The sequence below is a fragment of the Protopterus annectens genome, chromosome 15.part0 (genome assembly GCF_019279795.1).
Source record: "Protopterus annectens isolate FY-2018-M chromosome 15.part0, PAN1.0, whole genome shotgun sequence".
Classification (NCBI taxonomy): domain Eukaryota; kingdom Metazoa; phylum Chordata; order Ceratodontiformes; family Protopteridae; genus Protopterus; species Protopterus annectens.
In genome coordinates, this window is record NC_056749.1 from 252,946,892 (window position 1) to 252,974,391 (window position 27,500).

Here is a 27,500-nt window from a genome sequence, read left to right on the forward strand (position 1 = left end):
CATCACTTGGGGAGTTAATAATAGCTCCCAACTTGCAATTGTCTGTTAACTTTGTCAGCCAGAGACCCTTCATGTTGGCCTGGACTTCAGAGAAGTAGATACCAAACAGGAGAGGACCCAGGACCGAACCCTGAGGGACTCCACTCATTACTGGTCAGTAGTCTGACTTGGAGTCAGCTACTTTCACACTGTGGGTTCTACCTGAGAGCCAGTTTGCAACCCACCTAGTGATATAGGGGTTGATGCCTAGCTTGGTGAGTTTTTCTATGATTCCTGAGTGGGGAATGGTATCAAAGGCCTTGGCCAGACCAAGGTAGGCTGTATGAATCAACTTGCCTTCATCCACAGCTCCGGCGACTGACTGAAAGAAGTTGACCAAGTTGAGCAGGCATGATCTATCCTTTACAAAACCAAACTGTGTGGGATCCAGAATTTGGAGATTCCCTATATCCTTGTTTATTAGGTCCATGATGATGCATTCCATAGCTTTGCATATCAGACTCATCAGGCTAATGGGGCAATAGTTCCTGGGGTCTGTAGTCGCTCTTCCTTTGTGGAGAGGTATGACTGTAGCAGTGCGCCATTCAGTAAGGGCAAAGCCTGAGGTGAGGTTGTGACTGAACATGGCACACAGGTGAGGTGCCAGTTCACTCTGTAGTTCATGTAAAACACAGGCAGGGATATTGTCAGGTCCCATAGAAGCTGTATTCTTGGCCTTGGACAGTGCTGTTTTAACCCTTGCAAGTAATACTAGGTGCCTGCAATCTACTGGTATTGTGACTGATCCTTTGGGGGTGATAAACTTGGTAGTGAATCTGTCGGCCAGTATATTGGCAATATCTGTTGCCTCAGTATAGGAGGTATCATTGTGCAGTAGCTCAGAGCAAATCTGGGTATTTCCATGGAGATTCTTTACATAACTATAGAAGGCCTTGTGGTTGTCTTTACTATCTGCTGCAATTCTGTTTTCATAGCTAGTTTTAGAGGATTTGATGAGGGATCTCAACTTTTTGTTGAGGCTGATAAGGGAGTTTTTTCAGTCTTGGGACTTCACCTTATTCTATATCAGTTTCCTCCTTCTGTTGTAGAGTTTGTTTATGGCAGGGGACCACCCAGATTGGATTCCTTTTTTTGGAAGAGGGTGTCTTACTTCTATTGGGTATGGCGAGATCCATGCATTTGTATACATGTTCGTACAGTGCACTGGTGTACGATTCAGCGGTCATGCAACTATTCTCCATTTGCATGGGTGCCGTGAAGTTAGCCATCTCTGTTTTTAGGTGCCCAACGTTAGCTTTGGAGAAGTTTTTCATGGTGGTTACCTTTGCAGGAAGGGTGGGTTGAAGGGATGTGGATTTCCAAGGTGATTAGTTTGTGGTCAGATCTAACCAGGGAGGAGTTGCCTACTGGTGTAGAGCAATGGTTGTCCATGTTAGTAATGACCAGGTCAAGGATGTTGCTACTTGTAATGGGGGTAAGAACGAGCTAGTCCAGGGCATTGGAATTAATGAATTCTAGGAAACGTTGGGCAAGTGTGTTGGTACATGAGTATTTTTCCCAGTTTATGCAGGGGTAGTTGAAGTCACCCAGTATGAGAATGTTAGGTTGGACCCTAATATGCTCCAGGGTGCTTACGAACATGGAGTGTGAGTCTTGGGACATAGTTGGGGACCTATAGCAGGCTACGACCTGAACTGCTGCCTTACCCAATGTTAGATGCACCTGAAGTATCTGAGATGCATTATGTTGGGCTACCAGTCTGGAGGTGTGCACATCCTTTATGAATATGGAAACACCACCACCGTTGGAGCTTAGGTCCAAGTTCTGGGGCTGAAAGGTGTGGAATGAGTAATAGCCTGGTAGTGTAGGGATGACTTCTGCTGCCTTGAACCAGGTCTGTGTTACGGCACAAATGCCGATGTTCTTCATTTTAAGGAGTGCTTTGAGCGAGTCCATTTTGAGATTTAGACTTCTAGCGTTGCGCAGCATGACCCACAGATTGCATTTATTTGTAGCAGTTACAGTGGTAATTTGGTCTTTGGAACACTGCCTACAAAAGGCACTATAGGGGTGGTAAGAGCCTTGGCCAGTATCCCGAAGCCCAGGGGTGACAGATGCAGTCCATCTCTGGCAAAGCATCAAGGTCTGTCAGTCATGTTATCCCAGGCAGACAGATACTGCATCCCCTTAGAATGTTACCAGAAACTTAGCCAATTGTTGAAATCAGTCATTTTCTGCTTGTACTGTGGTATCATTCTGGGTGATGGTAGGATGCTGCTCAGGGCTAGGGTCATACCTGCCTGGGCTACATAATCTGAGAGCTCCTCCATGTCCCTTTTCATGTAGTCTAGGGAGGTACATCTCAGGTCATTCACACCTACATGTACAATGACCGAGTCATATTTTAACTGTTGCTGAGGGACCTGAGTGCATGTGTTATGTGGCAGATCCTGGCATCTGACAGGCAGCTGGCTGTTACTTTCTCCTTATTCAACCTAGTGAGTGGACATCAGTGTTTCTCACTATCGAGTCACGTATGAATAGTGTGTTGGGCATGCTGTTTTGCCTTAGGGGCTTTGGTTGAGTGGCACACTGTTTAGGAGAGTTATGTTTCTCATGGTTAGTATTGTGTTATGCTGGTCGAGTGCATTTCTGCCTTGGATGGCTCTGCTGTTTGAGTAGATTTTTATTGAGAGCCTCCGTGAAGGTGGGTGTATGGTTTGTGTTTTTATGTGAAGGCTGTCCTGGTGTGTGTTCTGGAGGGCTATGTGTTCCATGTGGTATGGTGCAAGTATTGACCTTCTCCTCTTGACCAGCTATTTCGGCCTTGGCTGGAGAGTGTGTGGCTTCCAATTTGGATATACAAGTGCATCTCTCACAAGTCTGAGTGTTGGGAGGTAAGAGTTGAGGGTTGTCAGTGTATATGAGTTGCCTCAGGATACCCATGTTCACCAATTTCATAGGAGAAAGCACAGGGAACTGACCTTTAGACATGCCTGGGGGTTGGGCATTAATAATAAGTACTGGAGCTGTTTCTTTGTTGAACGTTTAGTGCTTGTAGCACTTTTGTGTGCTACAATAATTGCTACAAGAAGTCTAGTAAAGTGCTGGACTAATAAGCTAGTAAAAGTGCAGGAGAGGAGAGCAGACTTTGGCACTGCTCAGAACTTACAAACAGTTCTGGATACATAAAATCTGTATCTGGACTAGACTAGTTACAGGAAAGGCGGGAAACAAGCTCAAAAACTGGCTTTTAAACCAGAAAGTTGAAAGAGATGGAAAAAACTGCCCTGTTGCTTACTTTTTGTTAGTGGGTGGGGTGAAGGGGCCAGCTCCCCAGAATGCAAGCTGTTAGGGAGTGCAATTGTTAGCTGTTTATTGGATGGCACAAGTATTGTGGTGGGATTCATTAAACTAGCCACGTGGGACAGATTTCCATAAAGAATGCTGATACTGCATTAGCAGGTTAGGATCATAGCTTCATAGCAAACTGAAAGCGAGTTTTGTGACTGTTTACATCTCACCAGTACCTATGCCTAGATCATATCTCCTGTCTCAAAGAGGACAATGCTGGTCAAGCATGGGATGAATTTGTGAATATTCCTTCAATCATCCAGATCCAATTGGAAGGAAATACTGTATTGTACTGCTTAATATGCAGGCAATTTCTATTCCAGAGGTTGCGGAAGTACGGTTTAATGAGCTATCCAATGTGCGTTATCTTTTTGTTGTTGTTATTTTTTAACTTTGGTTTGAAGAAGGGTGTCAGATGATTTAACTGTGGCTCTAATTCCTGCAAGAAGTAAATAACTAATCTTAAGGCACATTAATTTTCTCACATAACTTCTGTTTTTTTTTCGATAAACCCCAGCAGTCCTTTCTAGCATTTTTAATATTTTCTAACACTGCAACTTACATTAAGGTGAGTAATATGGACTTGTTGTGGTAAAACACCCAGAGCTGCAGCCATTCCACTGCGAAATATCCGAAGTGATGTGGCATTCAGTTTGTTCACATCTGTTTGAGTTGTCTGAAAAGCAAACAAATGAGACAGAAGTTTATATTTTATGTATATATCAATCAATAAGAACATTTCTTTGCATTTGTATTTCATAAAAATAACATACAATAAAGCATACTACATCTATACAGGATACATGCAAGTAAAAAACCACCTCACTCTTAAAAATCAGTTAGAAAGAACTCATAAACCAAGCTTCCAGCAGAGAGCAAGTTTGTAAAGTTGGAACTGGAAAGTTAAGCTAGATAATAGAAGCACTGACCACAAAGGAAGACCAAGCAATTAAATAAATCAGTTTGCTGTTTATTCGCAGAATGAACATGTTTTCTTTTTTTTAAAACAATAAACATCTTTATGAAAATATCATGTATGACAAAGGCCATGTTACATTTATATAAATGAAAATAAACCACAACAAAACACTCTCAATTGCAAACATTGTACATTCCAAAATGTGCTGACAACTGTAGCTACAAACATTAGACATCACTTATAACATATCCAGTCATTGTTAGTCAGCCATTACATAGCTCATCCAAATCCTGCCTTCTTTTAAACCCTGTTCCTCCGCTGCACGTATTGATCTCCCATTTTCCATTTTTCCACATGTAATTTGCTTCTATCCTTTTCTAAAGAACCAAGTTCAAGTTGCTTTATTTCTGTTACTATTTTCACTACCACTAGTAAAGTTAGTTTAGACTTTGATTTCCATTTTCTAGTAATAGTTTTTTTGGCAGCCACCATAATTAGACTCAGCAAGGCTTTACTATGTCTAGGAAATTCCAATTCTGTATCATAGCTCACAAAAATCATTTCTCAAGTTACCCCAATTTGCTCACCCAGCATCTCCAACACAGCAGTCTGCAGGGATATTTAAAGGCTGCCAACTCATTATACTCCCAGAAAATATGTTGCCAGTTGTATCTTTCTTCCCCATCATACCTCCAAAATTCACTGTCTACCTGAGGAAAAATTCTTTGAAGTCTGCTTTGGATACAAAAATACATATGTAAATACTTCCAGGCAAAGATCCTAAATCTTCTAGATTTTCTTGCATGTTTGGAAGACATACATATATCTCCCATTGTTTCTTTGTGAATTGCTTATCTAATCTCTCTTCTCAATCCTTCCTAACCTCCTCTGACTGATTCTTATAGTTATCATGCAATATATTTTATATGCTCTACTAATTATTCCCTTCTTAATGGCATCTTTTGTTCTAGATTCAGCTAAAAACTCTACCAGTGCTGGTCATTCATTTAGGACTTCATATTGTTCTCTCTTTGCCTATACTTTGATATCAGTCCTTGATATGGAAGGCAATCTCTAGCCTACAGTCCAAATAAGTTCTGAGTGTCTTCCCATTCTAATACCTTCCCCTCTCTAATTATTTGCTCCTAATACCTTGGTGCCTTTGCAAGTTTTCTCCAATTTATTCTCTTATTTATTCTCTTGACTATTGCCTAAATTCCTAACTGCAGTCATCCCTATCACCAAAGTCTCCCTTTTCCATTCCCATGTCGGCTTAGTTCTTAGAAGACCTGCTTTTTTATGAATATAATATCCTGTATGATCATTGTTCTCCTTAAAGGTCTGCATCCAAAATCCCAGTCTCTCCCAGTTTCATTATCATATCTTTCCATTTTGAATTATAGTTTTCTACTTGTGCTATATATAGAAGCCTTAACTGTGTTGCTCTGAAATTTCCTTTCAACTCTGATAATCCCAATCTGCTATGTTCTATTGGAAGAATAAGCTTATCACACTTGACTCTTGCCAGCTTCCCCTCCCAGATAAAATACTTCAGCTCTTTATTAACTGCTATCCACAACTTCTTCTCCGGTTGATAAAGATATGCCACACCTGTGTATGAAACTAAAGGGACGAAAAACATTTTAACTGCTTATATCTTACTATTTATATCCATATACTAGAGCTTCCATTTTCTCAGTTTAGGGACGAAAAACATTTTAATTGCTTATATCTTACTACTGATATCCATATAACAGAGGTTCCATCTCCTCAGTTTTTGTATTATCTTTTGTTTAGTCTCTTCCCACTTATCCTTAGCTGCCACATTGATATAATTTTTAATCCATACTCCTAAATATTTCATTTTATTATTTCCCCATAAATACGGATATTGCTGAACCAATTTGTATGTGGGTACATAATTTTACCGCTATTGTTTTTGTTTTAGCTTCATTAATTTTGTATCCAGAAAAGGTTTAAAACTGTTTCAATATGTTCCACAGCACTGTAATTTCCCATTCTGGTTTTGACAGGTATAAAATAATGTCATCTGCAAATACAGCCAGCTTTTCTTGACTACATACTAATTATATCCTTGAATTTCTGCATCCCCTTATTCTCTTTGCCAGTAGTTCTAAATAGAATGTAAATAACAAAGGGGAGACAGGACACCCCTGCCTGTTTCCTCTGCTGAAGCAGAAATTATCAGAGAGGACCCCAACCCACTTTAATTTTTGCCTCTTACCCTTCATATATCCTCCTAATTATTATTATAATTTTATCAGAGAATGCAAATGGTTCCATTTTTCTGCTCATAAATCCCAGCTTACTCTGTCAAATGCTTTTTCTGCATCAAGACCCACCAGCAACAGTGGTGTTTTCTTACATTCTGCTTCCATCTTGATCATCATTGTTCTGTTTATGCTGTCAAATGTTTGCCTCCCCCCAACAAAACCACATTGATCCATATCTATCTCTTTTGGCATCACTTTTGCCATTCTTTTAGCCATTATGGACATAAAAACTTTATAATCATAATTTAGTGTTGAAAAGGGCCTTTATGAAGCTGGATCGGATGGCTCTTTACCCTCTTTAGGTATACTACCACTTTCTTCCAGGATGCTGGTACTTCTCCTCCCTTAAAATACTGTTAAACAATTAGTTATTAGTTTTTCCCTCCTAGCTTCCAAACTTCCGCAGGAATATCATCTATTCCCGGGGACCTTCCTGCAGATTGGTTATATATCACCATTTTATCTCATGTCCTCCTATCCTAAGTGTTAGTAATTGAGCCTCCCCTCCTTCTAGCCTTGGCATATTTAATTCTTCCATAAACATTTCTATTTGTACCCTTTCTTGATTTCCATATTTCTCTGCTTTATACAGACTTTCATAGATGTTCCAAAACATTTCTAAAACTTCTACAGGATCCCTTTTTATCTTCCTAGTTATAGGCTGCCTAAGCTTGGTGACAGCCCTTTCTGCTTTCTGTGTGTAAGTCTTTGTGCTAAAAGTTTTTATGCTTTAGAGTTATTAAGAAAAAACAGTTGCTTAACAGCTATCTTTCTAAAGTCATGCATATTATTAAGGTAATTCCTTATTTTCTGTTTTGCATTCTGTAGTTCTTCTTGTTTTGTGAGATTCCCCCTGTTTTGCAATACTTTAATATTTGTCAGTCCTTCTAAATAATTATTGTTACTTCTTAACCATATCAACAGTTTATGTCTTCTCTAATAGCTCTTGAATAATTTCCACTACCATTCTTTGAATTCTTCTCTTTTCAACAGATAGGTTGGAAAGTGCCAGTGTCTCATTTTTGTTTCATTACCCTGTGTTTTTATTTTAGTAATTATTGTCACATCATCTGAGATAATGGGTGCGTATCAAGACCTTCAATTAAATGCACATGTTCCTGTCAAATGTAAATTTTGTCTAGCCTATCCCAGTTTTTGTATGTCGGGGAATAATATGTAAATTCACTCTGAATTCCTAATACTGAATTCACATCTTCCATGCCAAATATTTTTATAAACATCTTTAAAAATCTATCCTCGTTTGTTATATTTCCCTTTCTAGCCCCCCCCCCAGACACATCTTCAGTGTTGCAAAAAAAATTCCACTCCCCACCTATAAGTAATATTCCTTACTGAAAGCTGATTATTTCTCGCAGAATTTTCTTTAGCTGCATTATAGCAGTTTTCTGTGGAATATAAATACATGCCAATGTAATCCACCTTTCATGCCAGTAGCCCCTTAGTACTACAAATCTACCATTATTGTCTTTTTTTTCTCTTCTATTATTATTGGCGCTCTTCTTACAATTAAAATAAGTAATCCTCTCTTTCTTTGCCCCAGGTATTCCACTGAATAAACATCCTGAAAACCTTTCTTTATCAAATTCACGTGTTGAGTTCTTTCCAAGTGTGTCTCTTGTGGCATCGCTATTTGCACTCTGCACTTTTTAATATAGTTCACTACTCTTTCTTTTTTGTATTTATCTGTGAGACCATTAACGTTAAAAGACATTATAGAAAAAAATAATATTTTTGAGTGATTATTGCCACCTTTTATGTATAACAGCTTTTTTTGTTAAATGTCTATTTCCAGCTTTTGTGTTACATGCATGCACTGTTTGGCAGATTAATCTTTTATACAATTCTTTCTTGGCATCTCCACTTGAGGCTATGTCACATCTTGCAGAACTTTTTGTTTTATTGAAAACCTTCAAATAAAAATACACATACCTCCAATACCCCCCTAAAACCTACTAACTTAATAATAATAACAAAACTATGTGCATCTTCAAATACTGACATTTTATCCCCTTAAGAGGAAGAAAAGTTCCAAACTTACAGCCTCACACACAGACTTGAGCTAAACAGAAAGCAAGATTATCCATGCTAAGATGCATGGTAGACCCTGTGATTTTATTAAATTCTGTCGGTTTTTGCCTTATATTTATAGCTCTCTAAGGTGGGAAAACACTTGAATGCTTTCAGAAAACATTTCTCCAAAGCCATTTGTCTTTATCAGATTGTTTGCTAGTGACATGAGAACCAGATAGAGGACTGTTTACTAGAAATAAGATGTAAAAATATTCAATATTCTTTTTTTCATTTACTTGCTTTCTGTTAAAAAATGTTACTATATAATGCTAATGGCCTTAATCCAGTCATTCCCCTATGCAACAATGAGAAAAATCACACTCATTTTTGTTTTGTCATGCTCTTTCAACCAGATCCCTTTTTTACATTGCAGTGCCTACATTTATTAAAACTGAACAAGGAGAAAGATAGAAGAAGGGAGAAAGAAAGAAGGGAGAAAGAAATAAAATGAATAAACAGAAACACCCATTTACATTAGTATCCCCATTACACTTAAAAATAACTGAAAAAATTTACTTTGTAACATGCAGAGAAAATTATGCATCACATTAGTAATACTGTTAAGAAACAATGTTTTACTTACAGTTAACTCTCACCTTCATCTTCCCCTCTTCTGAGTATTTTCCAAACATTAATTACATGAAGTAGGGCATATGCTTTAGAGTCCCCTACAAGTTTAACAAAGTCCAAACAAGTCCAATATTTCCAGATTTTTTTGTTCTTTCCTGTTTCACAGATATAATTATTGCTTTGTAAGCCCACATTTGTCAATTTTCAAGTTACTGATATTGGTCTCCAAATATTAATGACGTGAAGTAGGGCATATGCTTTAGAATCCCCTATAAGTTTAACAAAGTCAAAGAAAGTCCAATATTTCCAGATGTTCTTGTTCTATCCCTGTTCATCTGCATCTCCCAAACCCTGTCTCTACTTCTTCTCCAGTGCATTTTTGATTCTTCTACAAAACTCCTGTGCTATTTTCCTCTCTCAAGCATTTTCCATTGAAACACTGGGAAAGGTTTCACTTGCCAGTCTCTCTGTGGTCTTTATTACCAGAAGAACAAGCAGCAGAATCTCCTTCTGCTTCACAGCTCACTTTTTATTGGACAAACTTTTGTATTTCTTACTTTGCATATACTTCATCAAAAAAGGTTTTTGTTCCTCCAGGGAAAAATATTTTGAAAATAGCTGGACACAGCAGTTGAATCCCACACCAGCTTCTTGACATTCCCTATATAATGTAATAAATGTATTCCTCTTCTGCCTGGTGTACAATGACTAGTCATTCTCCACTCTCCACAAACACTCTGCTGCCTCCCACTTTTAGTACTTTGTCCTTCTGCCACAATTTTGTGAGAATCAACTCCTCCTGCTGGTAAAATTATATTTTTACTATTAAAGGTCTAGGTTGTTTTCTTATAACAAGGTCTGGAGTGTACACACAATGTGCCCTTTCAATTAACAATTCTTGTTGTGGAATACCAGTCCAGTTGCTTATTTGTGTTTTCACGAAATGAATACAGTCTGTTCCTTCCAGCATCTCAGGTACAGTAGGAAATCTCAAGTTTTCTTTATTTGCTCTGTACTCTAATTCTGTTATTTTTTGAAACATCTCTTTTTGAGCAGTCTTGTATTCAACCAGCCTTTTCTTCATTCTGAATGTAGTCCATCAGTGTTTCATTTATTTTAATCAGTCTGTATGCAGTTGCTTTATACTTGTATCAAGGTTACTGGAAGTCATGTCTGGAGCTTGTACTTCTTTTTGTTGAACAGCTACAATACTTTTCCTAGTCAGTGTTTTTTTCATCACCTTTTGTAGCTTATTTTCCTTCAGGTCCTCTGCATTTTTCTAGCATTCAGGCAGTGCACTTACTAGTTAGTTATTGAACTTAACTCAGAAATCTAAGTCCACTGGCTTTCTCTGCTAAGTTTCTGTTCTCACACTGGGAGAGCCAGAATTAAGCTGTTAATGCGCAGCCATCTTGGAAGTGGAATGAGTATGTGTTCAGTCTCTTTGTGAACATTTTCAATAAAGATTTTTCTAGCATTGCTAAGAAAAAAATAGTTCTGCACAGTCATTCATCCATTAATCCATCTACAACTCCTTTTTCCCATTTATAAACATGGGGTTGGGGTGTCACTTCAACAGTGACAATCATCTAGAGCCAAAGTTTACACTACCAAATGGCTAGCCCTGTCACTGTAGCTCTTCAACAACAGACACTCACATGCACACTCACTTCTCTGGCTAATTCAGAGTGTCCAATCCACCTACTGCCTGTCTTGAGAATGTGAGAGGAGACCAAAGCATCCATAGGAAACCCATGCAAATTCATGGAGGCCATGTAGATTCAGCATGGAAGGCACCTCAGCCAAGAATTGAACTGGGGAATCTTTTGCTGTGAGGTGACAATGCTATTTCCTGTTCCACTGTGCCATTCTAGTGGCACTGTGCCACACTTATTTGCACAATTATCCCCATAAACTCAAACCCTGATTACCAATAAATGTTAACTTTATTCTATGAAATATGATGAGGTGTGCCTCAGAGAAATGGAGACCACATGTTAAGTAGTAAGGAAAATTAAGATTTGGCCAGTGTGAATTCTCATATAATCCTGGCCTAAATAACTGAGCTGAATTATCATGTAAAATATAATTTTGCCCTTAATCTAGACATGTCAGTTATTGATCTTGCTGTCTCATTCTGGGTCCTAAGTAGAAAGTCTAAGCTTCCTGCAGATGTTTTCAAGTGCAATTCATTATACACAGCATACAAATATGATAAAGCAGAAGGCAACTTAATGAAGAAGATTTGGGAAAGACAGGAAGAAGGCAAGAGGAAATGTGGGCATCCAACTAATAGATGGCTGGATTGTGTGAGAGAAGACCTACAACAGTCAGGCATGACTGTCACAGAAGTTAGGAGAGTGGTATTGAATTTTGAGAGATGGAGACAGTTGATCCAACATCCTGACCTATCTAAAAACTGGGAGAGCAGTTGGGGTGTCACTTCCAGTGACAATCATCTAGAACCCAGGTTGTTTAGATCACAGGGTGATGTATAAATATAAAAAAAGCCTGCACAAAGTACAGCTATATGAAAAAAAACAAGATATGTGCTATATTTATAATATGTTATAAGCATAGCTGATACAAATACAACATATATCAATATGTTGATAAAAATCAATCCCAAAACCATGATATAAGTAGGATTTATATGGGACTAATCCAGTTCAAAGATAAAATTAAAAGAATCATCCCAGACATGTATTACTAACGCGATAACCAAAATCTAACATTACTGATTTTAAATGTTTTACAGTTACAGATTATAGAGCACAAATAACTCAAGGAAGACAAACATTCTGTATAACGTACATAGCAGATACAATGGGTCTATATTAGAACAGAAGTGTTAAAACATTGAATGTTCTAATATCGACCCCTATTCAGCGAAGTCTTGAAATAGCGAAGCTGCAGAACACTGAATATTTTACTAGGGAAAGTATTCGGTGGGCCGTTTTTGCATCTTCGTTATTTCCTTGACTGTGGTGCGAAGGTGACGGACCAGGTTAAGGTAAGTGTGCAAACAGACCAAGGTAAGGTGAGTGTGTGATAGTTAGGGAACTTAGGGTTAGGGAGCGGGTAAGGTGAGTGTGCGATATTTAGGGACCTTAGGGTTAGGGAGCGGGTAAGGTGAGTGTGCGTTAGTTAGGGACCTTAGGGTTAGGGTTGCGTTAAGGTAAGTGGATAGCTTGTAGTGTATTTACGGTTTAGTGTAGTGTTTTGTGAAGTGTGTATGTGCGGATTATGTATTTTGGTGTGCTTGTGCTGTGTGTGTGTTTTCTCGGAACAGCGAATGTTTTCCCTTGGAAAAAATTCGCCGTTTTGAGCGTTCGAGTATATCACATTTCGAAATTCCAAGGTCGAGCTTATGGTGTTTGCTATTTTGGAATTTTGATAATGTAATATAGACCCGATGCAATGGGCTAGGAGCAATAAGTCTTAATATAATACATTCAAGTCTACCAGTGTGAAAGAACTTACTGGAGAAAAATACTAGATAATTTACACCAGTAGTCAAGTACTGCCCTATGGTAAGCAGTAGCTCTAAATCAAGAACACCAGTAGTCAGGTACTGCCCTATGGTAAGCAGTGGCTCTAAATCAAGAACACCAGTAGTCAAGTGCTGCCCTATGGTAAGCAATGGCTCTAAATCAAGAACACCAGTAGTCGAATACTGTCCTATGGTACGCAGTGGCTCCAATAGTCAAGTACTGCCCTATGGTAAGTAGTCAAGTATTGCCCTATGGTAAGCAGTGACTCTAAAGCAAGAACACCAGTAGTCAAATACTGTCCTATGGTAAAGCAGTGGTTCTAAATCAAGAACACCAGTAGTCAAATACTGTCCTATGGTAAGCAGTGGCTCTAAATCAAGAACACCAGTAGTCAAGTACTGCCCTATGGTAAGCAGTGGCTCTAAATCAAGAACACCAATAATCAAGTACCGCCCTATGGTAAGCAATGGCTATAAATCAGGACTAGAATAAATCGACAATTCTGAAGAAACTGTGAAGCACAGGAAGTTGTACTGCCACTATTTTTCCAAAACATTTTTACAAAAGGAAGTTTAGAGGCTGTTATTTAGCTGATGAGATCATTCAAATGTGCTAAACATTGCTTTAGAAAGCATATTACCAGCAACTTCTTCATAGAGCTTAGAAGGATTTGACTGCTTAGTATAACCTGTACAGCTCTGGTAGTAATAAGACATGTATGTGCTACACAACTCTGTAAGTTATGAAAGGCCAGATTCTTAAAAAAAATGCATTTTGAATATATTGACTGCAACTTCAAAATCATATTCACTGTCTTTTCCAGTTCAGACTGTGCACAATTCTTCCTAGAGCGAAGTAATATTTAGTTTTCCTTTAGGATGAAATTGTCATCTTGCATGGAGACACTACAGGCAGTTTCCACAGAAGGAATATAGGAGTAACGTACTCATAGATAACTAAACTTCATAAAATACATCTGCACTGGCACTAGTATACCTTAGTGCAGCAAGACAGATCATGCCCCCACACACTGAAAAGTGCTCATCTAATAGCCATATACCTTGAGCTATGCATGATTTATTGGACATAAACAACACAAAGTAAACAAACAAAAAACAGAAAATCACAAATGTAAATTCAAAGCAATAAAAGCAGAATAATTTTTTGTGCAGAGGACATGCTTCCCTACACCAGCCATGTCAGGGTGTTTCTCACACCCCATGTTACTTGCATCTTAACCCACTTTTTACTTATATATAATAAGTACATGACTGCAAAAATACAGGAAAGGTAGAGTAGTTAGAACTATGTAAAACTAACTGTACCACCTGTTTTGTGCTCACATTAACAACAGTACCCGGACATAGTAAAAAAAATATATCAAAGGACATCACAACAAATGGGACATTCAGAACAAAGTAGAGAGTTTAACATTAGGCCCTTGTCAATCAGATTGAACCTAACCCAGTAGTTTTAATTATTCAAATATCTCCTCAGCTGTTTCTGATGTTCTTGGATGAGAATGAGGCTTCAGGACTCAACTCATTGAAACATCACCTGAAAAGAAACTGGCTGAGCATTTTCAGTCAATCACTTTAAGAGAAGCTATTGCTTCTAATAAAACTACTCTGAAACTTAGTGAAATACTATATTTTGGTAATTTGTTGTTGACCTAAGCCTGCTCGTACAAAACCAGAGAAAGAAGAGAGAAACTGCCTTCAACATGTGCATACAATACCCACAAAAGCATACACACACACACACACACACACACACATGTACACAGATCTTGGTTAGGCAGTGTATTTTCAAAATGTGTTTGTCTATAACCATCTTAGAATAAAATTATAACTGTATTACTTCATAGGTTCATAGGTAGATACTAGGCAATCAGCCCAAGGGCCTACGTAAGCCTAGCCAGCAAGGTTCCATAGCTTACGTCACCCAAGAAAGTTATTTTCCTGTGCCACTGTCCAACAGAGACACAGAAGTGATCCCCGGGGTGTATTTCCTATTTCCCATTCACTCACCAAGATTTTTCTTGAAGAGTGCTAATGAAGAACTTTGCTTGACATAGATGGGTAGCTTGTTCCAGAGTATAGGAAGTCTCTGGGACAGGAATCTATCCCTCCAGCATGTCCTGTTTATTGTGGTGACAAGGTTTAGGTCCCTAGAGTATGTAGCTCAGAGGGACTGGGATTTCTTTAGGTGTAGCATGTCCAAAAGCTATGTTATAAGTGGCTGGTCTTTTTTTTTCAATGTAAGCATGCACATTTATATATCAGTCTTTTGATAGGCAATGCCAGAAAGTTGGAAACTTTGTATCAGTGACAATATTTAGCAATATTAAGGAACCCCAAAATAATAAAGAAAATTTGCACTTATTCATGAAACCAGTGAAACCAAGAATAGTTAATAGCATGATCATGATTCTTTCTGAGGCACTGTTTCCATAACTCTGAAATTCAGATATTTGTCAATATTTAATAACTTCATTTCTCAATGACTTGTCAGAAAACCACACAATTTATGAGTAACAGACTAAAAATATGAGGCAAAATCTTGATATTCTGTAAAATTCTGGATAGTTGGAAAGTATGACTGTTGCAAAGTATAAAAGTCAGATTAAGTGTTGCGCATACTTAGTGTCTATCAAGTCTGAATTCACAGTTTCCACTTTACCTTTTCAAGTATGAAAGATATCCAACTCATGAAGGTGCCCTACTTAATATAGCCCTAACCAAGCTGTTTTCTTCCTTCGTAGATACCAATATACTCAGATATACAGGCAAGAAAGCAGGGGCAACTGTTATTAGGCTGCAGGGTGTCGAGATAAGGCAGTTATACAAGGTTTACATAATAACTGCACATACATAAACCATATCTGTCAACTGTCCAGATTTTCCCAGAATGTCCCGATTTTTACATCAAATTTTTGGTCGGTTTCTCATAAAACTATAGTTTTCTAGCACATCATTGGCAAGTCATTGAGGATTAAAGTCAGAGTATAATGACAGACATTTGAGTTTCAGGTTTCATACACTTTAGAAGATTCATACTAATTCAAAATCTGTTATTCTATCAGCTTTCTAGGAGCAATATTTAAAAACTGTACCTGTTTTTGGGGCTTTGTTTCCTCATTGTTTATGGCTTTGTCCAGACTTCTTGCTTTAACAGGTTGAGAAGTTTGACATACTGTACAGTACTAATGATATGAAAGTTAATCAAAAATAATAAATGTACATGCATAGACCAGTAAATGTGCATACATAGAATAGTAAATGAACAGGTAAAATTGTAATGATATGGCAGTTAATGAAAACATGGCAGTCAAATAAAGCATACAGTAAAATATTAGCTAACATCAAGCTTAAAAGAATCTAGTCACTTTCAAATGGAATCAGCTAAAAATGGATGTTGAGTAGGAAATAGAGAAGTAATTATAGGATGAAGACGGTTGCAAATTATGAAGGAGTACTGAGGTGGTCCAGGTAAAAGGGAAATTGAGACAGTAGTGGAGAGCGGTAGATGATAGTCAGGCAGTTAGGTTCATAGTTTCATAAGAGATTATTAGGCTAATGGCTTAAGAGCCCTTACAAGCCTAACCAGTATAACCTATTTTATGCAATATATGGACCCTAGAGGCAAGAAGATGGCAGGGATTTGTGCCTGTGATTTGCATATCTTACAGATTGCACCTATCCATAAGGGACATAGGCACTACCCAAGGTGAGCATTTGTGATTCCCCATCCATTGACCCAAACTGCTTTTGAAGAACACCAGGGAAAGGTTCTGCTTATTGTGAATAGGAAGCCTGTTCCAAAGAAGCGGCATATTGTAGCTGTATTATGGCCAGTTACATAAAGGAGCATTGACAGTAAAGGTTTGGAGATTATCCAGGAACATCTCATGTTCAAATCTGGCAGATGAGTTTTAAATGGTTTTAAGGAGTGGTCTTGTCATATTACTAGCGGGACAGTAGTGATTTGCCAGCAGAATTGCTGGGTTTGGATACATGTAATAGGTATTTCTCCAATGACATAATGGCCTGGGAGTGTTATACATTTGCATGACGTTGGAAATGGATGGACATTTGTTAAGTTTATACACAGTGTTATGGGTTTGTGGAAGTTGTGAGTAGGTTTGAAGATGTGGGAATTCCAGCCACTGTCATTCCATTAGGGCGGTGCAGTGGTGGGTCTATTTGGAGGGTTGGCAGCGAATTGTGCAATTTTGCATTATCTTTGCTCAAGTTTGTTTAGCAAAGTCACTTGGATGATGTCAAGGATGGGAGTGTAGTACATTAGAGAAGGCCAGAGAAGAGAAGAGGGATGATGTCAAGGATGGGAGTGTAGTACATTAGAGAAGGCCAGAGAAGAGAAGAGGGATGATGTCAAGGATGGGAGTGTAGTACATTAGAGAAGGCCAGAGAAGAGAAGAGACAATGTGTTTTCTTACAGTGTCTGACAAGAAGGGTTTGGCTGTATAGTAAGAATGTAGTTTTTGGTGTCATTTATTTTCACTATATTTTGAATGTGTGTGTCATTTACACAGATGCATGACAGTTTAATTTGTGTGACAAGTTCAGTTTTTGTTTTGTTAGATGAGGTAATTGAGAAGGAGGTTTTGTTGATTGTGAGCCGTTTGGCAGTAAATGGGATTAGTTCGAATTTATTTCAATTTAGAAATAGCTGGGCAGATATTAGCTAGATTTCTAAAAAGGAGAAGGACTCCTGGGTAAGTTCTTGTAGTTTGGTGATGTCTTTTGTGGTGCAGATAACTGTTGCGTCATCTGCATACTGTACTAGGGATGCAGTTTTACATTATTAAAAATTATTTTAGCACAAAATATTTATTTACTATTATATTATTTCTTTTGGTCCATAAACACCATGAAGGTAGTCAGGAAGGCACATCAGACTCTATTTCCTAAGGATCCTCATGAAAAATATCCTGCAGAAGAAGCTACTGGTGTCTTTTTATGGCTGTTTTATTGAAAGTGTGTGATATACTGCATTTCCACATGGTATGCTAACAGCTGAGCAGCAGACAGGAAGGCCCCTCAAAGGAAAGTCATTGGCTGCTCACTGCCCTTTTAGGAGGAGGTCTTCAGCTCTCGTGGACTCAGCAGGGCAACCAACATCTTGAAAGACCATTATCACCCAGGAATTCACCTGTTTGAGCTGCTGCCTTCTGGGAGACAGTTCAGGTCCATTCCATCTCAGACAAACAGACTTAAGAACAGTTTCTATCCCAGGGCCATACATGAACTGAACAATGCTAAATACTCCCATTGAGTACAGATAATAGCCATCTGCACTATAAGGTATATGTTTACATTCCTGTGCACCTTACTTTATTCCTTTTGTGTGCAATATGCCCAACCAAATGCAATAACTTAGCTGTTCACTGCATTGCATTGCATTATATTGTATTGTTTGGTATTGCATTGTATTCTCCTATTTACTCATGTATTATATGTGAATGTACCATAGGAGGATTGCTACAAATTTATTTGTACTTGTGCAATGACAATAACGGAACCTGATCTTATCAATTAACATTATTACCATTTACTTTTTTTGTAGCTTACTGAATCTATCATAAGATGTAAGTCATGTAATTTGCACTAGCAGCAGTTTAAAAACATCATTATTAATATGAGCAGCCAAGTAAATGGGAAAAAATAAAAGTGTTGTCCAACATAACTGTTAGTCGGAGAATGTGTGTGACTAGGAAAAACAAAAAATATTGTTTCATATATTTGTTAGATGCCAGACTCTTTTAAAACAACCTACCAAACTAGACATTTCTACACTGACATTCAAGCTGTGATATCTGCTGTAATCTCTCTGCTCTGTAACTGGGTTTGTTAGTGTCATTGATATAAGGAACTGATGCTTTAGGTGTAATAGACATAAAAGGAATATGAGGGGTTGGATACACTGCAATCATAGTGGAGGACCTCCTTCCTCAGTTGTATATATTGGTGTGATCTTACCCAAATGTATAGCTTACTGTGCTAACCAGTCATGTGGCACAATATTTAATATACGTACATAGAAAGAGAGACAGAACTACAATACCCTATTAACTTTCTATGAATCTGTTGATGGGAGACCATGAATTTACCCTGGTGATTTCACCTATGTCCCTCTTGGATAAGGGAGGTTGGGGCTGATCATAGACTCACACAGCAAATATAGACCATACAACCTGTTCAATAAGGAAACAAGGGTATAACATGGCTAGGCTTATAAAGGCCCTACGGCCAGTAGCCTAGTAAACTCCTGTGAACCTACGAATATATAACTATTAACCAAAAAACTAGGTCTGGCCACCCAGCTCCTCTGAAATTTCAAGACAAACAGGATGAAATAAAAAACAAACTTTATTGTAAGATAACTCCAGTATATATTCTAGTTAAGCACTTTCGTCCTATATGGACTTCATCAAAACAGAAAACTAACCTATAACAATACATTAAATAGGTGTATTCAATCACGACTTCTCTACGTCTAGACTGAGGGATTTTTTTTTCTGAAATTGTGGACATTGCAGGTCAAGTATCATTTGACACCACATAGTTGCTCAGCTTGGAGAAAAGTGAATGACAGTGTGATAAAGTTAGCCAAGTACCATAGGCAGTTTAATTCTGATTCAATAAATCAGTTTTCTTCTAACTCAATAGATTAAAATTATAATGGTTGCAACAAATGCATTGTAGTTTATTATGCTATTTTCTTTTCACATTATTTTATTCATCAGTACCCTTAAAACTACAAGATAAATACTATACATCATAAAATTATGTTTATGCTTCAATAAAGGAGTCTCATATTTGACAATCAGATATGAAATCAGAAGTTATGCATACAGTTCACCTGTTGTTGACTCTAAGTTTACTAACTGCAGGCCTGTTGTTACACCTATTACTCTAAACAAGAAAAGGCTTTACTCTCCTGGCGTCTAACACCATTTGACACTTGGCATTGTAATTCTGAAGCATCTTTGATTTTTTGTGAGTAAGGGCGAAGGATGGTCTGTTACGGTTGAGGCTTGTGTCTTATCTATCTGAACTGTAAAGTGGTTTCTAGCAAAAACAGCTGCTGAGTGGTGTTGCAGAGTTCTGATTCCCCATCATCCACCCGTACACAATGATGCAGTGGTGCATTGTTCTCTTCACAGAGTAACCACAGAATATGAAATACCAATGCTGAGTGTTTGTGCTACTGATATACAGTAGGTGGCATCTATATTGTTGGTTATTTAGTGTTCGATGCTGCCATCTGACTACTGGAACTTAGGTCTGTATCAAATCATGTGACTTAGGTTGTTGTGAATGCAAAGATAATTTGGATGAACTGTGTTGTCCAGGCAACCTTGCTTGGTTTGGAGACTTCATGGTACAGTTGCAGTAACCAGCTAGTCCACCTTGGCTGTGTGTGAAGACCATGCCTGACTTGCAAATCATGGTATACATTAAATAATCAATTATCCAGTGATAAGCATAATTTCTGAGTTATTCTAGTAACATCAGCACAGCAATACAAGTACTCTGTTGTTAACCTTTTGTGGTTTGGGTATTTGTGCTGCAAGAAATGTTCAGAGGTTTAGAATGGTTGTTATTTAAAAAAAGATATCTGAATGGATGCTGATTACAAGCATGAGAAAATGTAAAGCTTTTTTTCTATACTTTGTTTTGAAATAAATGTTTTTGTAGTTGGTTGATGCATGCAGATGCAGAGTTCTTCCAATATATTATTAATTTCGTTATGAATGATTAAGTGTTTTATTTGGAATGAATAACATTGCTTTCTTAGATTTCAATGTTCTAAACTATATTTAACTATGGAGAGCTTGAATGAAGCAGACCTAACTAAAGCAAGCATAAAATGTACCTAGCAATATGCACACACTATCACTGTATGTGCCTGCATAATATAGCAGCTCAGGTTATTTTAACTTTGGATGGGAGGAAAGTCTTTGTATTCCCTTTGCAGAATCATTCGTTAAGGTGGTTAGGTTTGGGATATACAGTACACATTGTATGTAACTCTATGTATTCAATAAAATATTATTGTATATCATATCTTACTATTTTTGTGCATTACAAGCAGCAAGGAAAGGACTGCAACTGTATCATTATGTTGGTTATACTGATAACAGCAGGGTAAAAAGGTCATGTAGATTTAAATGGAAGATTTGGTATACTGGTAGTGCAGTATATCTTCCTACTTTCATAATGCAAATGTAGCCAAAAGATTTAAGTATATATAAATAACACGGTTTTAGGGAGTGCCCCATCCACAATTTTGTTATCCAAAAAACTTCAAAATACTCTTATTTTGATTTTCTTAAGAAGAGTTCCATTCATATAATCTTTATGAATGGTCATAATACTGAGTGGCCTTGGAATATGTATGAAATCCACATAAACATACACACAAACACACACATCCACACACACACACAGAGATACACACAAACACATGTACGCGACCGCGCGCACACACACACACACACACATACGGACACACGCGCACCCGCGCACACGTGCACACGCACACACGCGCACACACACACACACACACACACATCCCACATGATGCTCCACAAAAATGACACTGCTGGCATCAATAGCTGCTTAAAATGTACAAACCCAGGGAATGGTTGCTCAGGTATTGCTGGTTACTTGGTAGAGGATTGATTTGTTGTTATAACTGCATTTTCTATGTCCAATGAGCTCCTAGTCTCCTACAGAAAGAGTAAGCCTTTTTTTAATTTGTTACTGACAGTTATTTCATGAAGGCGCAGTGACCTTAGCAGGAGAATTATACAGAGAATGCTTGCCCACTGAAAGAATGTTTTTTTTTTTTATATATATATCTTAAGACTCAAGTACATGTATTTAAAGCATTTGTGCACTTCAGCTCTCATTTACAACTACCCTTCAACTTCTTTTCTCAAGAAACTGGGAAAAGGCCAAAGCTAATGAGGGACAAATGCCCAGAATCAGGGACAGTTTCTAAATATTGATCTAATTCACTTAGAAAGTTACTAGAGAGCATCAGAGCAATAGATTCTGCACCAACATGCATTTTCCAAAGAATGAGAAGTAGGAAGTCGATTTCCTGACATCACCAACTGACTGTAATTCTTGGTGATTTACCAGAAAAGCAAACATTTTAGGAGGTACAGAGGGAAAATCACTGGCAAAATCAAATGCATTCAGCAAAATTAGAGAAAGCTCAGTGTGAAAAGCAGGGCTTGCTGGGGAATTGTAAGATGAGCTTAATAGTTTCAAGGGCATGTAGTAAATGCTATTCACCCATGTATATACAAAATGAAAAACTGCAAAGAAAGCATAGCAGGTCAGTCATATCTCTAGGAAAGTGTTACTGCAACTGCTGAAGCAGAGCAACTACACAAAGACGCAGTGACATGCAGTTCTGGCTTGAACTTCCTTCAGTACACTTAGTCAAAGACAAAGGGCCATATCTCAGAAAAACAGCAAATGCTGTTTAACGGTCAGATCAGTTCAAATTATAGCAAGTCAACATCCAACAAATCCTTTTCTCACTTTGGAGGTAGACGATCCTCAAATTAAAGAAAAAAAAGGTAAACAGAACACAGCAATTTAGGTCATTCTCTTGTCTACTTTATAGCCACAGATTACACAAAGATGTCTGTTATGAGCAACCACCTTCTTCGAGTATACCTGCATTATTCATTTAGTGAACACTTCCTGCATCTCAGCATGACCTTCATTGTTTAATCTGCTTACTCTGAAGAGCATCTTATGAATAGAAAATCTATGACATACTTTATTATTGAAATTAAGTGTGCACATAAGTGTGTACAACTCTCAAGTCCTACCCTAAGGAAAGAAACCTGCTGACAACCTTCTACACTGTTTGCATCTTGCACAGCTCCATTGAACCACGACTGCACCCCCACATAAGTGTGTACACCTTTCAAGTCCTACCCTAAGGAAAGAAACCTGCTGACAACCTTCTACACTGTTTGCATCTTGCACGGCTCCATTGAACTGCGGCTGCTCCCCCACATAAATGTGCACACCTCTCAAGTCCTTCCCTAAGGAAAGAACCCTGCTGACAACCTTCTGCACTGTTTGCATGTATGTGTAACAGTAACAGTTCTTACAAAAACTTGTATACTGCACTGCTCCTAGCTTACTTTCAGCAACGTGCACACTGGTAGAACTAAGTAGACTGTCCCCTGCCATACATCTCCTCCCTAGCTGTAGGTTTTACTCAGATAACTACTGCTCAGGCAACATCACAAGATCATTGCATACCCTCTTTTTGTTAGCTACATTTTCCTTGCTGCTTAGCAAAACCTTCCTGGACTTGGCCATTAAACCTGCTGTTTATAAATCCCTCTAGTTTTCACTCTCAGTTCTCCTTAACTTACCTTTAGGCTTTTTCCAGCACTTATCTGTGACTGGCCTCTATTTTCCCAATGATTGTTTTAGTCAGGATTAGTTTCCCCTTCTCAGCTCTGTATCTTGCTCTTGGTGATTAGTCTTCCGCCACCCCCCACTCGTCCTCTTCCCCATCCCGTCTAGTTTCCCCTTAGAATCTTTATCTCTGGGTGTTACCTGTGGCACTATTTTTAAATACCTAATACCTCATCCCCACATACAGCTGCTCGGCTGCTAGTGTGCTCACTGGTAAGTCCTACTTTACCATTTTCAGTCATACAATTGCCCACCAAAAACTTGGTATGCTTTACCACCACAATCTATTTCTTACCTCTTCTACTAAACTTACTCTCTCCACTACCTACCTTCTCCCATCTCTTATGTATGGAGCTCCCATCCTTACCAATCTTTAAGCCACCCTCAAATCTAAAGTGTCATCCTGCCGCAAAGGAATTGCAAAGATTGCTACAGGCGCCAAATATTCCTCTCATCACTCATTACACTCCTTAAACTGGCTACAGCTCCCCAATTATCTTTCTATACTCAACTTTCCACTGCCCACAAACTCATCTTTAAGCCCTCTGATTGCCCTTCTCTCTCTTCTACCTTTACCATGCATCTTCCTGACCGATCCCTTAGGTCTAATAATCAAATCCTACTCAAAGTGTATAAGCCATTATGCACTCCTGGTCAGCTCCTTCTGTCTTTCTCCCTAGCACGGAAACGGAATTCACTTCCTCCTCACATTTGAACATCCCAGAATCCCACTACATTCAAAACCTTACTTCAATCTCATCTCTGTTCCAAATGGGAATGCTTCTGCTTGCACCCTTCCTAATCTCTTTGCTATAACTACACTTCCATCATGTATACCTTCTCTATACTCCACTTAACACTAGCACATCCTATCCTGCCCCCTCCTCCTTACTCTATAGTTTACTTCTTTCCCTCTTTCTCCTCTATAAAGCATAAACTATAACACCTTTACATAAAATACTACACAAAATGTTATTTTATCACATACACCATCTATTAATTTTGAACCAATGTTACACAATATTGTTTTTTGTATTTGTCTGTATACATAAATACATATATATATATATATATATATATATATATATATATATATATTCGCATGGAGCTTTTCTCCCCGGGCCTCCATTAAAAACGGGCTCACTCTGGCCCAATGGACTTTGCTGGTTATCAAACTGCAAACAAAAATAAATAAATATAGAAATCAGTACACAAGATACTAATACATCACCATGCAGAAATATGTTTTTTAGCATGATGTTATTAGAATGACTACTGCATTACTGAGACTTTAATACTGCGGTGGTGGTGTTGCGGTAGAGTTGTCACCTCACAGTTAGACGTTGCACATTCGATTCTCAGTTGGAGAGTCTTCTGTGTGTCAACATGCGTGAATGGGCGTTCCTTCGTTGAAGGTTGTGCGTTAGGCCCGGTAAGCCAGCACGTAAAAATCTACTGCCAATCATTAGCGGACCAGAGTTCAGCTGTGGCGACCCCTAACCGGGAAAAGCCGAAAGACAGACTGCATTACTGACACTTTCTTTTCCTACATTCATGCCGACAGATTTAAAACTTAGTGGTAATTTGTTTCATAAGACACATTGAAAATGGAAATGAACAGATATTTTTACACACACTTCTGTGTTTTTCCATCATTTTAATAGCATCCTCTTGACATCCGTATGTCCATATGAAAATGCACTGCAGTGACCCATAAAAGGAAAAATAATCAACTGTAATATTTAGATGTTTAGACTTTGCACACATGCCATGAATGTGCTGAACATTTGATGGTGTGGTTTAATAACTTATCAGTTCAAAGTTCAATGGATTTGAACAACACTAGGAAGAAAGGTGCCCAAGGACTGAAGGAAGGGAAAAGTGATTCATCTCCACAACTGTGAGCAAAAGTCAAATGAGCAAAACTAGTAATCTATCCATGTAGTTATAGTGGTATAAAATGAAAGGTATCAGTTCTGAAAGAAATAACAGAAAGGTGAGTATAGAGAGAAGTGGGACATAGGATACAAAGCAGCATGGATTTATATCTTAGGCGTCTATGATTCGTGGCAACCTGAATAAAGTCAGTGACAGATAATGAGCCATTAACCTGGGCAGTCAAAACTTTCGGAAAGCCACTGACATTGTCTTAAAATGTAAGTAAATTCATTAACAACTTTGACATATATTATACTGCATATCAGTGTAACCTTAGCGCTTTCTATGTCATTATAGTGGTACTGATGAGTATCTGAAAGAAGCACTATCATTTTTTTACTGCTACAAGAACTTCCATCACACACATGACGTACAACAGTGGACATAAAAATGTGAACATGTTAAAAAGGTTAGAAGGTTGCTCAATTAAACAGCAGTAGGGATTCTTTTTAAAGAAGTGAAAAGTAATGCTTATAAGAGGAAAAAAAAGAAAACCAGAAAGTCTAAAGCCACGGTGAAAAGATAAAAAAACAAAGAACTTGGGAATTCATATTGATAACTCAAACATTAAAAGACTAACACAAAAAAGCAAAAGAATGGTGATTAAGATAACTGGAATGCTGAGATGTACATGAAAAAAAGAAAGTTGTAATATGACTACAAAAACAGCTAACAATTTCTATATGGCAACATATACTTTGCACAGCTCTGCAGAACTCATTTCAACAATAAGACAGTCAATGTGGAATTTAATTCAATTGATGTCAGTAGAGATGGTCTCACTCTCTACATCAAAAGCCATATGGCTGAAAAATGAAAAAAGCAAAACTTGCACCAGTGGCATAAAGCAATAAAGTGCTGACTACAGCCCAAGTTTGACTAGAGGCTCTCAAGTGCTTGATAGTGTGGGCTAGGAGGATGAGTGCACCCATCCTGGGGGGAGGGGGCAATAGTTCCTACATGGCTCCTGCTGCTGCACTGATGACAGGTCCTTGGCTGAAGAGTAGAAGGCTATGATGATCCTGAGTGATGGTGATGCTATAACTTGGGCATGGCCTCCCAAGCCAGTGATGGTAGTCCCTGTTAGCATATGTGGGGGAGCATGCATGTGTGGACTAGAGGATGGAGGTAGCCTTTGAAGTGATGCAAATGCTCACTTCAACACCAAAGGCAGAGGTAGGGTATAAACAAATAGAAGAGCTGTCTTTGCCAGGATGGTGACAAGAGCACACATTCACCCCCATGGCTGCCAAGATGACAGCACACTCTTTAGAGAGTTTATGCCTAATCAGGGGGTAATAAGGCACAGGGGCAAAAATAACCCCACCAAAAAAAAAGAATGCAAACAGTATAAATTTGAAGAAGGTAATGAGGTATGCTGAAAGCATGTAAGTACTTCAAGGGAGACACTAGAATCTGAAATAGAAATTTTCAAAAAAAGAAGTGTATGAGAAAAGGAGTGCCTAGAATAAAGAAAGATGAGATAGATTGCAGAATACAAGAAGCTTAATTTTAGCAGAGAATGTGGTTTATAAATTGGAAAGCTTTTCTCCTAGAAAGCAGGAGTGGTGGTCCTTATGACAATGAGAAGATTCTGCCGCATAACTAACCACAATCAGCAATGGCCTCACAATGAACAAAGTGGGACAAGTCACCATTATCTGCATAGATTTTCTGATCCTATAAAAAACTTTGCAGCAGATATCTTTTTACACCAAAGAAAATGCATGTGAGATACTGCATTTAAAATTTGTCAAACTCAAATGCTTACCACCATATCAGTTTCAGCTAGACTGATGAATGCTGAATTGCTGTTCAGATTAAATAGAACTTTCAAAAGTTGTACAAATAATTCACATATGTTTGTTTTTCTGTGTTTACCGATTAGATCTGGACAACTCTGAGTTACAAGTGTCTATTTCCCAAATGACTGACTGCTGTTAAGCAGAGCACAGTTGCCACACTGCATTTAAGTGTGGCACTGGAAGGACTTCTACGTCACAGCTCCAAAAGTCCGGGACTCATTTCGAACCTCAGGTTATTATCTGTGTAGAGTCTGCATGCTCTTCTTGTATTTGTGCAGGTTATTTCAGGCTACTCCACTTTTGTCTACCTCCAAAAATATGCTAGTTTTCTGGCTATGTTAAAAACTGAACACAACTGTATTGTGTTTTTTTTTGGCCTGGATTGCATCTCAGAAGGGCTAATTCATTTATCTGGTTATCAAAGAAAGAAATATAAAAGGACACTCAATCCTATAGTTTTTAATTGTATATTCATCAACCTTAAGGTTTACGTGTATTTGTTCTGCTTTCATAACATGAAGACATATCTTTAGAAAACAGGATTACTGTTG

At 38.2% G+C, this 27,500-nt stretch overlaps 1 protein-coding gene across 2 annotated transcripts in view; it reads right to left on the reverse strand.

Annotated features, from left to right (window-relative positions):
- The window catches only part of PTPRR (protein tyrosine phosphatase receptor type R), a 1,539,596-nt gene that overhangs the window by 1,265,675 nt on the left and 246,421 nt on the right, over positions 1–27,500 (reverse strand). For both annotated transcript variants that reach the window (XM_044057006.1, XM_044057007.1), the window contains exon 2: positions 3,917–4,030. In XM_044057006.1, coding sequence (XP_043912941.1) covers positions 3,917–4,030 — 114 coding nt within the window. The remainder of the gene's footprint in view (positions 1–3,916; positions 4,031–27,500) is intronic.